The sequence below is a fragment of the Chrysemys picta genome, chromosome 2 (genome assembly GCF_011386835.1).
Source record: "Chrysemys picta bellii isolate R12L10 chromosome 2, ASM1138683v2, whole genome shotgun sequence".
Classification (NCBI taxonomy): Eukaryota; Metazoa; Chordata; order Testudines; family Emydidae; genus Chrysemys; species Chrysemys picta.
The window spans coordinates 203,382,087-203,395,634 of record NC_088792.1 but is presented as its reverse complement, the minus strand read 5'-3'; the positions used below and the strand labels follow the sequence as shown (position 1 = coordinate 203,395,634).

The window sequence follows — 13,548 nt, the reverse complement described above, 5'->3', positions numbered from 1 at the left end:
GCTGTGCTGGAACCTATGTGGCATTACTGATTGAGAACCCTTGGTGAAACAAGAGACAGGAGAGAAGGGGGTAACAGAACAAAAATCTCTCCGCTACAAAAGTTTTGTTCTGCAAAAACCAAACACACAAAAAGCTTTCCCCTCCAGTGATTAAAAAGCATATTTTATTCTATTCTTACACCTCGCCCACTCCTGTTGTCCCTAATCTGAGGGCCTTGTCATTTGCAGATCATCTGCCCACCAAGTCTCAGTCACTGTCGAGGGAGACAATGTATTTGGGATTCATTACTCAGACATTCTAACTCCTGTATAGGACGATTTTGCTGCATGCATTTGTAATCTCTCCTCCATCATTTTTGCACCTCTCCCCCTAAATTCACCCTCGCATTTTGGGACAGCCACATGGCTAGTCGAACCCGCGCGGTGCGCAGTGGGTGGGGACGAGGCGAGGGCATTCCTGGCCCCGCTAATCTGAGCGCTTGGCTAGCATTGCCGGGCAGCGGGGGGTCCTAGTGCCCGCAGGGAGCACAGCAGCAGAGTCCCAAAGAGAGAAACCGCCGCTCCTCCAATCTGCTGCAGTGGAGAGATTTGTGTGTGTTGGCTTTGGGGGGAGGAAAGCACCAAAAAGGACGAGGAGGAGCTGGGACTGTGCTCATGTGACCGGTGGCGGCTCAGGCTGCGGGGGCTGCCCAGAAAGCGCCGCAGCTGCTTTTCCGTTCCCTGTTCGGGAGAGCCGGCCGGGGAGTAACTCCGCCGGACGATGCGAAGCGGCTTCTCCCCAAGCAGATGATGGCGATACGAGAACTGAAAGTGTGTCTGCTTGGAGTGAGTAACGGCGTGCGCCGGGCGGGTGGAGGGGCTCGGCTTGGGCAGGGGGCTGACACCGCTTGCCAAAGGGCAGAGGCCGCCGGAGGTCCCCCCAGCACAGGCTCACGAGAGAGAGAGACACCAGGCTGCCTTGCGAGGCGCCCCGGGAAGTTTGCGCCGAGTTCCTTGCAGACGGACTTTCTTTGTCCCTGGCTTGGCTGAGCCCGCGATAAAGGGAGCTGCTGGGGCCCGCCCGTTTCCCCTCTTGGGCTGTGCGCCGGGAAAAGGCATTTGCGGGGAAGTTGTTGTGCTAAGGATGTGGGCAGCTGGGCATTTTTTCCTCCAGATTGTCTGTGGTCTCGCTCCACTGCTCCCCCACCCCCTTCAGTTCCCTTCTGCGCCAGGTGGGGGACTGAATATTCTGTTTCCTGGAAGACACCAGTTCCAGCTGGGACAAGGGCCTGCTGCACACCCCAAACCTATGGACCGCTGTGTCTGGACCTTTGCCCTCCACTGTCCCGCGCTAAGTGTCTCTCCAAACATGGATTTGGTGTGTGTGTGTGTGTGTTTATTATCGAACTTTTAATGCTCCAGAGTTCAATGCACAGCTACAGGGTACTAGTGCATTAAGTGGAAGGAAGCTTTGTGGTACACAGAGATCATACCAGCTAAATAATCGATCCCACTCAGCTGAAAAAGTGCTTGTCTCTCCCTTTTTGAGGGTTTTATTACTTGGCTGTGGTAAATTCCTTCAGACTGAAACTTGGTATACAACATACCAGGTTCCTGGGTGGGATTTTTTCTTTCCAAAAGGAGATACACTTGGCTGTTGAAACGAGATGCTGTTTATAGAGCCATGGAGGTTAACCCCTCTCTCGCTCTGTTTTTTTTAATCATAAAATTTCATAGATCATTTGAAGTGAAAGAATTTCACTGCGTTTTGTTTACCTTTTGTCTTTCACTTACCTATCATTAGTCCATGTTAATTTTTGTTTCTAATGATTTTCACTTTCTGGTTCCTAACTACTAGCCAAGGCTGCATGTTTGGGCAGCAAACAGTGAAGGGGAATTTTTAAATCCAAACTATTATTTCCATAGAAGTTTTAAAAGTGAATTTCATATATAAGAGCAAAACCTAAAGTGTTGCTGGAATCTGTTACTTTTGACAATGTTCCTTTGAACCTCTTGATTATCCAGTCCTTAATACTTGCCCTATACCAGGGGTTCTCAAACTGGGGGTTGTGACCCCTCAGGGGGTTATGAGGTTATTACCTGGAGGGTTGCGAGCTGTCAACCTTCACCCCAAACCCCACTTCACTTCCAGAATTTATAATAGCGTTAAATATAAAAAAAGTGTTTTTAATTTATAAGGGGGGGGTCGCACTCAGAGGCTTGCTGTGTGCAAGGGGTCACCAGTACAACAGTTTGAGAACCACTGCCATATACTAATTATCTACCTAATCTAAGGCCTGGTCCCCACTTAGTCCGGACTTCGGACTAAGGCCTAGTCTTCACTTACCGGCTGGTCCGGCGGCACGCCATCGATGTTCTGGGATCGATTTATCGCGTCTGGTTAAGACGCGATAAATCGATCCCGGATCGATCCCGGAAGTGCTCACAGTCGGCGCCGGTACTCCAGCTCGCCGAGAGGAGTACGCGGCGTCGACGGGGGGAGACTTCCGGCCGCATCTGGACCGCGGTAAGTTCGGACTAAGGTACTTCGAATTCAGTTACGTTATTAACGTAGCTGAATTTGCGTACCTTAGTCCGAAGTCCGGACTAAGTGGGGACCAGGCCTTAGGTACGCAAATTCAGCTACGTTAATAACAGAAGTTAATAACGTAGCTGAATTCGAAGTACCTTAGTCCGAACTTACCGCGGTCCAGACGCGGCCGGAAGTCTCCCCCCGTCGACGCTGCGTACTCCTCTCGGCGAGCTGGAGTACCGGCGCCGACTGTGAGCACTTCCGGGATCGATCCCAGAACATCGATGGCGTGCCGCCGGACCAGCCGGTAAGTGAAGACTAGGCCTAAATGATTCTTGTGGGACACCTCACAGCATCTGATTTACTTTCACAACACACTCATGGGGTGTTCTTAGAACTTCTGTTGCAACAAACTAGGATGGATAAAGAATTCTTACAGAAGAATGCTTCTTCCAACTCTTGCTTACACTAGAGAAACTTTTGACAAATGGCCTGTCATTATTACCATTTGTCTAACTGAACCAATGTTAGCAAGGGTTAACAAGATTTTTCAAAATCTCTGTACATTAGAGAAGGGGGGAGGGATAGCCTACTAAACCCAGGGTTGTGAGTTCAATCCTTGAGGGGGCCACTTAGGGATCTGGGGCAAAATCAGTACTTCGTCCTGCTAGTGAAGGCAGGGGGCTGGACTCAATGACCTTTCAAGGTCCCTTCCAGTTCTAGGAGATAGGGTATCTCCATTAATTTACCCCATGTAATCGCTTGTTTCAAATACCCCTACAAAGATTTTTCGTGGCGTTTGCTGTGTGCTTTGTACCTTGACTTCAGTGGAGTTACTAAAACTTGGTCTAATGAACTCATAACAGAAGTTTCATTCTGTGTAATAGTAATTTCTTTTTGCATCTTCTCTTTCTGCATTTGAAACAATAATGTGCTTAGGTTTGTGATTTGGATCTACTCTCTGCCATTCACAAAAATAACTTTGCATTAAAATGTGCTGATGAAATTACTTTGTGAATATTAGTTAAGCACAGCATGTAAAAATTCAGAGCTTTTGAGAGTCTCTGTCATAGTGTTTCACGTAAGTTTTAAAAACAGAATAAGTCATATGTATGGATACAAAGATTTTATATCATATCCCCATGAAACCGAGAATAGCTTTATAAACTTAGATATGTACAGTGAACTATTTTAATGCAATATAAATGAGTTGCCACTTTAAAAAACACTCGCTAGCCAAATTCTTCAGTGCCTTGGTGTTGGCATTTACACCAGTACAAAGTAGACACTGAAGAGTTTTGCCCAAAGTAGTTGGCAATAAACATTCTTCCCTCGCCAATGAAAATCTCTGCATTCATCTTTAAAATTGTATAGATGCAAAAGTAAACACTGTTTACTCAAACTTGAGAAGTCTGTGTTAGAACAAGTAGATGCTTCTTTTTCCCCACAAACAGCAAATCCTGTAATCTTGTTGTTTATAGAGGCAGAAGCAGTCTTACGAAATGACATTCCTCTTGCAGTAAATTTATTGCTATTTTGTAACATTAAATGTAAGAGTTCGGTAGGATTTTTGTTGTTGTTTTGTTTGTTCTAAGGCGAACAAGGAGAAGAACATACAGAACAGATATAACTTAAATAATTTTTTCACTTCTTAGCCATAACTTAGGGTAGCAGAGGAAACACTTAAGAAAACATGAAGAACTACAGTTACATCAGCCTTGTAGTTACTGAGAGGAGGTTCCCTCCTGAGTCTTAATACACATTAGTTCTACAAAACCATTCACTGCTGATTTACCATGGAGGCTGGCAGTCAATTTTTCCAAGACTTCAAAAGCCTTCATCTGACACATCCACTGGCTAAGAGCAGAGACAGATTTCCAGAATTGGCCAGTTGAGTGCCTGCCAGTGAGAACAAGTTCATCCATTAATCTTTTGGTCTACTTAAAAGAGGACTCTGCAGGATGCCAATCCAAAATAGAGCCTGAAGATCTAACAAAAGGAACCTTAGAGTTATCTTTTTAATAGTTCCTAGGATCTGGTTTCATACATGTTATGAAATGGGATAGGTCCAGCAGCAATGTACCCAGTAGGCCACCTGGTAATAAAATCTGAGGCGCCTAAATCCTATAAAACAGGCAAATCCTTATGCAAGAAATTGCAAGAAACTGAAATCCTGGCAGCATCAAGTCAGATTTTGAACCCGTCTCCCTCCTCCATTTGTGAAAATAGCTCTAGATTACATTTCTCAATCAGACTATGGAAGAAGACTTCTCTTGTCCTATCCCAAACCAGTTCCCATTACAGCGTACAAACCTGCGCAGTGCAAAGCGTCTGAAATCTGTCTGTAGCTGCCCAGCTGACAATTCCCTATTGGGAACTTTCAGCTGGTATAGAGCAAAACCAGCTCCTGCACAATTTGCAAACTCTCCACCCCAGTGTAGAAGGTGTGTGTTGTGGGAGAGACCAGAACCATCCACCACTCTCAGCTGACCATTAGGGACAACAGCCAGCTATTGGGAACTACGGCAGCATTCCATGGCTGGGACTGGAGCCACTGTACGAGAAATGGAGACCTGTAATTGGTTCCTTGATGCCCCAGTCCTCCTGCACTGAGCGCATCTTGGCACAGGAGAGAATCTGGCCCAATGTTCTTGATGTGAATCTACTGAAACTCAGATTTGGGGATCCAGGCTATATTTCACCATTTACTCATCAAAAGTGAGTAGCTCATTGTTTTTAAAACACATGGATAGAAGGAAAAGGCTTGATTTCTTGCAGTATTCACCCCATGAAGCTCAGGAAAGTGTGCGGTGCAGTACTGTAAGGTGACAGGAGAAATCTCACTTCTTTTATGAGAAACCTTTAGACCAGGCTTTCTCAACCTGTGGGACCCAAAACTGGGTTGCCAGAATGTTTCAAAGGGTCGCGTAGCAGCTCCTGTCTCACAGGGCTGGCTGGGCTCACCTCCCTGCTCCAGGCACCGCAACCTCTGGGAGCCCAGTGCCACTCAGGTTTGGCCCAGCCATCATGATAACAGGAGTCCAGGTGGGCCAAATTTGAGTGAGTGGCACTGCAACCCCATGAACCAGGTCACAACTCCACTCTCACAACTTTGGTCCAGTCAAGGGGGCAGGGCCAAATGTGAGCAGCGCTGCAATCCCAGAGGTTGCAACTCCCAGAGCCAAGAGCCAAGCCCAGCCAGTCCCCCTGCATAGTAGCTGCAAGAGCTGCCCCCCCCCCCCCCCCCCCCGCCGCCACCTGGGAGGCAGGACTCAAATGTAACCACCCCAGGCAGGGCGTTCACCCCCACACTATTTACTGGGTTGCCACAGGCCATAAACATTTACAAATTGGTCCTGAGCCCAAAAAGACTGAGAACCAGTGCTTTAGACAACATTTTAAGACTACATGCTACTGGAGGATGGGCCCCCATGTTGTGTCTAATGGAGTGAGAAACATGAGACACGAACAGAAGAGTGATGAAAGGGAACCTCAGGGCAAACCTGTCCTAATCTAACCCAAATTTTTACATAGGTTAATTTTAGGATTAGGCTCTAAACTGCTTGGTATCCTTCCTTGCTGAGCATCTAGTCTGACTGACTGTGCGGCACAGGCCATAGAACGTCCCGAAATAATTCCTGGAGCAGATCTTTTAGAGAAACATCCAGTCTCAATTTAAAAATTGCCAGGTAATGCTTGGTAATTGTTCCAGTGGTTAATTACCCTCACTGTTAAAAATTTATGCCTTATTTCCAATCTGAATTTGTCTAGCCTCAACTTCCAGCCATGGGGTGGTGCTCTGTTACTCATGATTCAGTGAGGAGAAATAATTTGAGGGGAAGCAGGTTGTGCTTGCTGGTGGGCTTTCAAGGACATTGCAAGGTATTGAGCAGCTAGCTGTCAATTATCCTGTTTTCTTAGAACTTTTGGGGACATTTCAGTCTGAGTGGCCCCATGCCTGTCTCTTCTCTTGCTTTCTTCTAAGTAGAGCTATTACAGCTGAATACGCTATTACTCCTGGATAGCAGTATGAATAATGTAAAATAGCCTTGGCACACATATTTTGCAAATACTGGGTTGTATGTAAGAATGTATGCCGTGGTCATGCCCTGTCTTTGCCCCCATAAGCACTTCCATTCTGCACAGGTGCTGAGTAAATCGTGAATGCTTGCACTTTGGAGCTCTACTCTTCTTTCTGCAGCCTGTAGGACTGAGGTATAGCTTCTTGCCAAGTTCTGACATAACTGCTGTGTGGCAACTACTAACAAGGTTTCCAGCCTTTGGACCGTGGCTGTGCTCCTTGACTTGTTACATTTTAGGGAAACTGTTAGCTTGCCCTGGTGGGGCTTCAGGAGGTCGCTTATTGGTTTTTATCTGCTGTGACCTACCTGCTCCTCTGCTTTCTTTATTTACCAAGTTTTTACGTTATGTCTGGGCATGTGTTGCATGTACAGAACTGTACAGGTGTATCAACTTCCAGTGTAAACACATGCAGACTATAGAAAAGTGGTCAGAATTCTTTGATAATGTAGGTAATCTGGAACACGTTGTTAATTTTAGTAAGGATAAAATCTCTCTGGCATGCCAGGCATGATGACATGATAAACAGGGGAAAAATAGGGCCTAGACTGCAATAGAATGCGAAGCCATTTTCTGTAGCAAAATCTTTTTGTAAAAACTTGAAACATTTAACGTACCTTTTAACTTAGCCGTTAATTGCAAGTGTCTCTCTGAATATCTTTAAATTACACTAATGTTTAAAAAACAGAACATATTAAATCTGACCTGCCTCCAAAAACTGTTATGTTATAGGGTTGCTGTCCCTGGAGCAAGGGGCCGGGGTGGGGAAATCGGGGCACAGTGGGGTGGGGGGGATCCAGCCCTGGAGCCAGGGGCTGGGGAAATCGGGGCACAGTGAGGTGGTGGGGGTCATCCCTGGAGCGAGGGGCTGGGGTGGGGAAATTGGGGCACAATGGGGCAGTGGGGGGCAGACAGGTTACTCGATTCCTCCCTCCCCCCTGGACAACGCCAGTACCTCCTTTGGAGCCCGGTCTGGGAGACAGCCACTTCTTGCTATCAGGCTGGGGGGAGGGAAGAGCAGCAGCTGTTAAGCAGAGCCGCTCCTCCAGGCTCCAGCAGCAACTCCTGCTTTTTCCCACCCGTCAGTGGCGGAGGCCGGTTACTGCAGGTAACCAGACAAAGCTGACTGGACGCTGCCAGTTTCCCTTTTTGACCGGATGTTCCGCTTGAAAACTGGACACCTGGCAACCCTAAGCTATTATTTGTACAATGGTAGCCCAGTGGTCTTTGTCAGGATGGGGCCCCATTGTGCTAGGCACTGTACAAACATTAAATAAAAGAGTCCTTGCCGGAAAGAGTTTACAATCTGAGGATCCAATCCTGCAATTTGCTCTATGGAGGCGGATCTTTATGCTGACATGGGGTCCCAACGAAGTCAATGGGGCTCCAGATGGATGCAGGGGTCCATCCACACATAATATATTGTAGTTTTGTGGCATAAAGAGGAACAAAATGTAACGGATGGGTGCAGAAGACGAGTGGAAGTGAAAGGATTGCAAGATTATGTCTATTAGCTAAATGTAGATTTCATTCAGTTTTTTATTTATTTACTGAATAGCAAGATGAGTGAACGAGAGAGACTGAATCACTGACAGGCTATTTTCCAGTCAGTGATACATCACTAACTTTTGTTCGCTCATCCATGGGTGGCGGGTATCATAGGCTGGGGAAGGCTGTGGCTTCCCAAACAGCCAGGTGTGGCCCCATCCATGCTCCGCCCCCAGGCTCCCTCCTGCTTCCTACTCTGGCCACTCTTTCCAGTTCCCCTGGACAGTGGCCCCAGCTTGGGCTCAGGCTGGGTCTGGCACTGCCCTTCGGGGATGGGAGGACTGGGGCCGCGCCACCTGCCCTCCAAGCACTCTGGGGATGGGGGGACTGGGGCCATGCCACTGGCGAGCTGGGGCTGCTCCGGGGCTGGAGCTAGTGGCTGCGGGGGGGGAGGGGGGGGAGAAGGGACGGGGCCTCAGGTGGAAGGGACAGGGCTGGGGGTTATCTTCCCCCAGCCAGCAGTCCACGTGCCACCCATGCACTCATCTTATTATTAAAAATAATTAAAAAAAAAATCAAGGCTACACGTAGGTCTAAATTTCCATATTCCTGTTTTCCTCCTTCACCATTCACATGTTAGAAATAGCAGAAAACTGTGGAATTTTGACTTATATATTGTGTGTGTGGGAACCACAACCCAACCACAACTGCCTAGAAAAATCAGTTCGATATTGACTGAGAAATGTAATTTATTTCTTTTGTTTTGGTAAACAAATATGGTACGTTTAGAAGCGTAAGTTAGCTTTTTTCCTTTTTAATAAGCCAGATGAAACATTTTTATAAAGGGTCAGATTCAAATGTTCGTGACAGTGTAGTGTTGGACATTGAACAATGGATCTGCTAAACCCAGAATGCTACAGAATCCAGAATTGTCTGTCTTAAATGCTTTTCTGAACAGTTTCCAACACTTTTTATTGTTATTTATTCTTCCTAATGTTTGGGAGGATTATTTAGTAAAATGACTCAGTTACATTATGACTTGAAACATCCTTCTAGGAAAAAATAAACAGAGGCCACATTCTGCTCTCAGTTACACCTGTGCAACCTGACTGAACACACTAGGCCAGGGATCGGCAACCTTTGGTCCATGGCCCATCAGGGAAATCCGCTGGCGGACTGTGACGGTTTGTTTACCTGCAGCGTCTGCAGGTTGGCCGATCACAGCTCCCACTGGCCGCGGTTTGCCGGTCCAGGCCAATAGGGGCTGCGTGAAGCGGCCCAGGCTGAGGGATGTGCTGGCCGCCGCTTCCCGCAGCTCCCATTGGCCTGGAATGGCGAACCTTGGCCAGTGGTAGCTGCGATCGGCCGAAACTGCAGACGCTGCAGGTAAAGAAACCATCCCGGCACACCAGTGGATTTCCCTGACGGGCCGTGTGCCAAAGGTTGCTGATCCCTGCACTAGACCCTGGTCTACAACTACAAACTTATGTCAATTATAATTGTCACTCAGGGAAGTGTAAAATCCATCCCCATGAGCGTGCAGTTATACTGACCTAACTCCTGGTGTAGACAGCGCCTCTCGGGGAGGTGGAGTATCTACGCCGATGGGAGAAGCTCTCCGTTTGGTGTACATAGCATCCTCACTAAGCGTTACAGTGGCACAGCTGCACCTGTAGTTCTGTAAGTGTGGACAAGCTCTAGGTTTGCACCAGCATAACAGAAGGCAGAAGTGGGCCCCAAGATATTTCACTACTTACCAGTAACCAGACTAGAAAAGGGATTCCTTTGTGCAGCAGTTTGTTGTTCACAGAACTGTGTGATGCTCAGTGCTTAACATGCATTTCTGAGCTGTTGATTATACTTGTTTACTAGCTGAGGGCCTGCCATATGATGGGGTTATAATAAATAAATTGTATGCAAGTTGTGGTTATTCTGCATGCTAAATCATATTACTACATTTTGGTTTCCCGATTATTGCAAAGTGATGGTGTGTTTTTGCTGTTGTACCTTTCCATCTTCTCAGAATCTGTTACTTTTCTTTCTTAGTAATTCAGAAACAACTAGATTCCATCTTTCCACCAAAAGGAGGAATTGGAATCAATAGTAAACTCCATTTTCTAGACACTGCTTGCATGTCATCTATGACTTTGCTAAGGAAACTCATGCTCAGGAAAATTTAATGGAGTAAACTGAAGCATTCCCTGTAAGAAACTATCCTGTAAATTCGCTTGACCATTATGTCAGATGGTCACCAGCTGACTGACTTTGAAAAACCAAAGCCACTCTTCACATTTACAGATCAAGAGCTTTTGATTTGTGTGATTTATCTTTACAATTCAATAATACTTTTTCCTGTAAGGGCAACCAGAAAGGAAAATATTTTTTTCTAAGGACATATCTTTATAATTGTAGAAAGATCTGTCCATCATTCAATTCTGGTTTAATTATTTTCTTTAAAACATAGTTAAATGTTGGTGCTGGAGGGGAGGGAGAAAAAAAGAAAAACCTACAAAAGGCAGCTTACAGAGAAAGAGTAGATCTCTAAAAGACACGGCTAACATTAAGCAGGACTGCCTCATTGATAGGGTGTTTTGTGTTGTTTTTCTCCTTAAAATGGAATCTAAGCAGTGTGCTCTCGACCTTTTCAAACATTCATGCACACATCAGGGCTTGAACGTGTGCAAACTCATATATGTGCAGGTAAATGCCAATTTGTGCAAATGTATCAGTATGTGCATGTGCAAAGCAAGGGTTGCATGGGTGCTTTGGACCTTGCACCATGGGCAAGTTGGACATGCAGACACGCATGCATATGGTGTGCAACCCTTGCTTTGCACATACACATTCAAGCACAAATTAGGATCCTTTACGCTACATTTAAGTTTGCATGTATGCAAGCCCTAAGGTGAACATGATTGGTTCAAATCAGGACCTTTATGGCCATAATGTTTAGAATCATTTTTTCCTCCTTTAAAATTTTATCAGTGAATAGGTGTACATTTAAGGGTGTATTTTCCTATTCAAACTTCTGCATTCACTGCACAAAGGAGTGAAAAATCATTTACATGTTAATGAAAATTTCTTCCAGGAAGCTGTTGCCTATTCTTATTAGTGATCAAGTGGCCAGATAATTGCAATGTATGCAATAAATGTGTTTGCTTAGTTAGCCAGCGACAAGGGCACAACCCACGGGAATTAGACATGTTAGTTCTAAACCAATGGGAAGAAAGAAGTTAACATTTTGTTCATTTTTAACTGTAAATAGGGGGCTGTTTAATCATAACTGGATTGGGGCTTTAAGGCAAAGACCTTTACCGGGTGAACATTGTGAAGGGAGCATGGTGCTGTTGGATTCCCAGGAGGAATTTATCTGACCACTCAGAATTCCCATGTTCTCCAGTTCACTGGAAAAGGATCAAGCAGTGGCTCACTTTACTGGTTGTGCCCCCAGAAGTCCAGCAGCACACACGCGCGAGTGCAGCACTGCTAAGGATACAATAACTCAGGGCTTTTGCTGTGTAGCCTGTCACACCTGGGCTAGGCTAACCCGAGTGCCAATCACCAGGGCTAACTGAAGTGAAGACAGATCCCAGACACAGCCCACATGTCTTAGTAGGATCAAAGCTCAAACCCAACCTGGTGTTTGACTTCCTTAACAAACAAATTAGCAGTAAGACAACAAAGTCCAGTCCAAGCATTCTCCCCACGTTTGGCTGTTCCCAAACTCACGACTTTGTAGTCCATCCCTTAGGTCTTTGCTGCTTCAGACCCCTGGTCCTTCTATCAGGGCAGCCCTTGCTTCCTCCTTGTATTCCCTCCAGTTGTAGCCTCCTCCCCTCCAAGCTTCATATTGCTTGCTGGTGTTGCAAGGTGGTGCCAGTGTCAGCTCCTATCTACAGTACAGTTCGTTAACCCCTGTTAGGGTGACCAGAGAGCAATCATGAAAAATCGGGACAGAGTGTGGGGGCTAATAGGTGCCCATATAAGAAAAAGCCCCGAATATCAGGACTGTCCCTATAAAATCAGGACATCTGGTCACCCTAACCCCTGTGATGCTTTGCGGGTTCACCCAGACCAGTAAGGGGTTCTGTCACACCTGCTCTGTAAAACTGGGTGCCTTAAGGCTGTGCAGCTTTGGCTCAAAGCCCTGACACTGGCAGCATGTCCACAGCACAAAGTTCTCACCCTGAGCTTCCTCCAGCCCAGTTATTCCTTGCAGGGTGACCCCAACAACCCTTCCAGTCTTGAGTCTTCCTTGGAGTATCCAGTCCCTCTTACTGGGCACTCACAGAGGTAACATCAAGTTTGCTTCCTCCAAAGAGCCAGTACACTTAACAGCTTGTTAGCTCATCTGGGGTGATACACTCCACCTTAATACACAGCACTTGGGGTGGTTTGCAGTAAAACTTAGAATAAATTTATTAGCAAAGAACATAGATTTAAATTATTTAAAAAAAAAGGAAAGAAATATGAAAGGGTTACAAACAAAACAAAAATCACATGCTGTACAGTGCCTAAAATTTAATTCTAGCAAGATATAGCTTTACCTAACATAGTTTCTTACACCAAGTTGTCAGCATTCTCCAACCTGTTGCAGCAGGAGGACCCATCTTTCATAGATACAGAACGCTGGCTTCTTTGTTCTCTCAGGTGATAGATACCCCAGAGTCTTTCAGCAGTTCCTTATATCCCCAAAGTTTATCTTTATCTATAAAAGTCAGGAAACCCTCCTGGGGCTCAGCTTTCTGTGTCCATCAGGGAGCCAATGCCATGTTAATTTTGCAGTCTCCTGTGATTTTACAATGCAAATGATCTTTCTGCAATCTCCAAGCAAATGAATAGCCCATTGTCCCTATCCCTGGTCACACCTGGTTCAATTTACAAGAGGTATTCGCCTTTCTCCTTTGTCTGGAAAACTATTTTGCCTCATTTGTCTGTTTCCAGACTCCAAAACACAATATCAGAGAGCATAGGGACTGACTCTGGGGGTGCTCTGGGGCTGGAGCACCCACAGGGAAAAAATGGTGGGTGCTGAGCACCCACTGGCAGCTCCCCTGTCAGCTCCCCCCCACTCGCCCCCAGGGTCCCCCGCCCACTGGCAGCCCCATGGATCAGCACCTCCCCCTCCCTTTCCACACCTCCCACCTGCCGCAGACAGCTGTTTCGCTGAGTGCAGGAGGGAGGGGGGAGAAGAGAGTATGCAGCATGCTTGGGGGAGGGGGTAGGAAGAGGCGGGGTGTGTGGGGGGCCTTGGGGGAAGGGGTTGAGTGGGGGTGGGGTCTGGGGCAGAGCCGGGGGTTGAGCAGCACCCCACGGCACTTTGGAAAATCAGCACCTGTGTCAGAGACTGTCCATAATTTTGCATACAGTGTTGTTACATACATTTCATAGTGATATTAATGACTATTGTGTTATTAGTTTTCAAATGATATATTATAAGACACCTTTTAAATAAATATAATCACAAC

At 46.3% G+C, this 13,548-nt stretch overlaps 1 protein-coding gene across 3 annotated transcripts in view; it reads left to right on the top strand.

The window, feature by feature from the left end:
* Positions 1–501: 501 nt before the first annotated feature.
* The window catches only part of RAB31 (RAB31, member RAS oncogene family), a 101,569-nt gene continuing 88,522 nt past the window's right edge, over positions 502–13,548 (top strand). The window contains exon 1 of one of the 3 annotated variants that reach the window (XM_005282655.5): positions 502–825. In XM_005282655.5, the coding sequence (XP_005282712.1) occupies positions 787–825 (39 nt within the window). In that variant the 5' untranslated portion in view covers positions 502–786. Of the gene's footprint in view, positions 826–1,158; positions 1,358–13,548 lie in introns of those variants that run through there. The other 2 variants (XM_065582037.1, XM_065582036.1) reach the window with 2 other exon arrangements.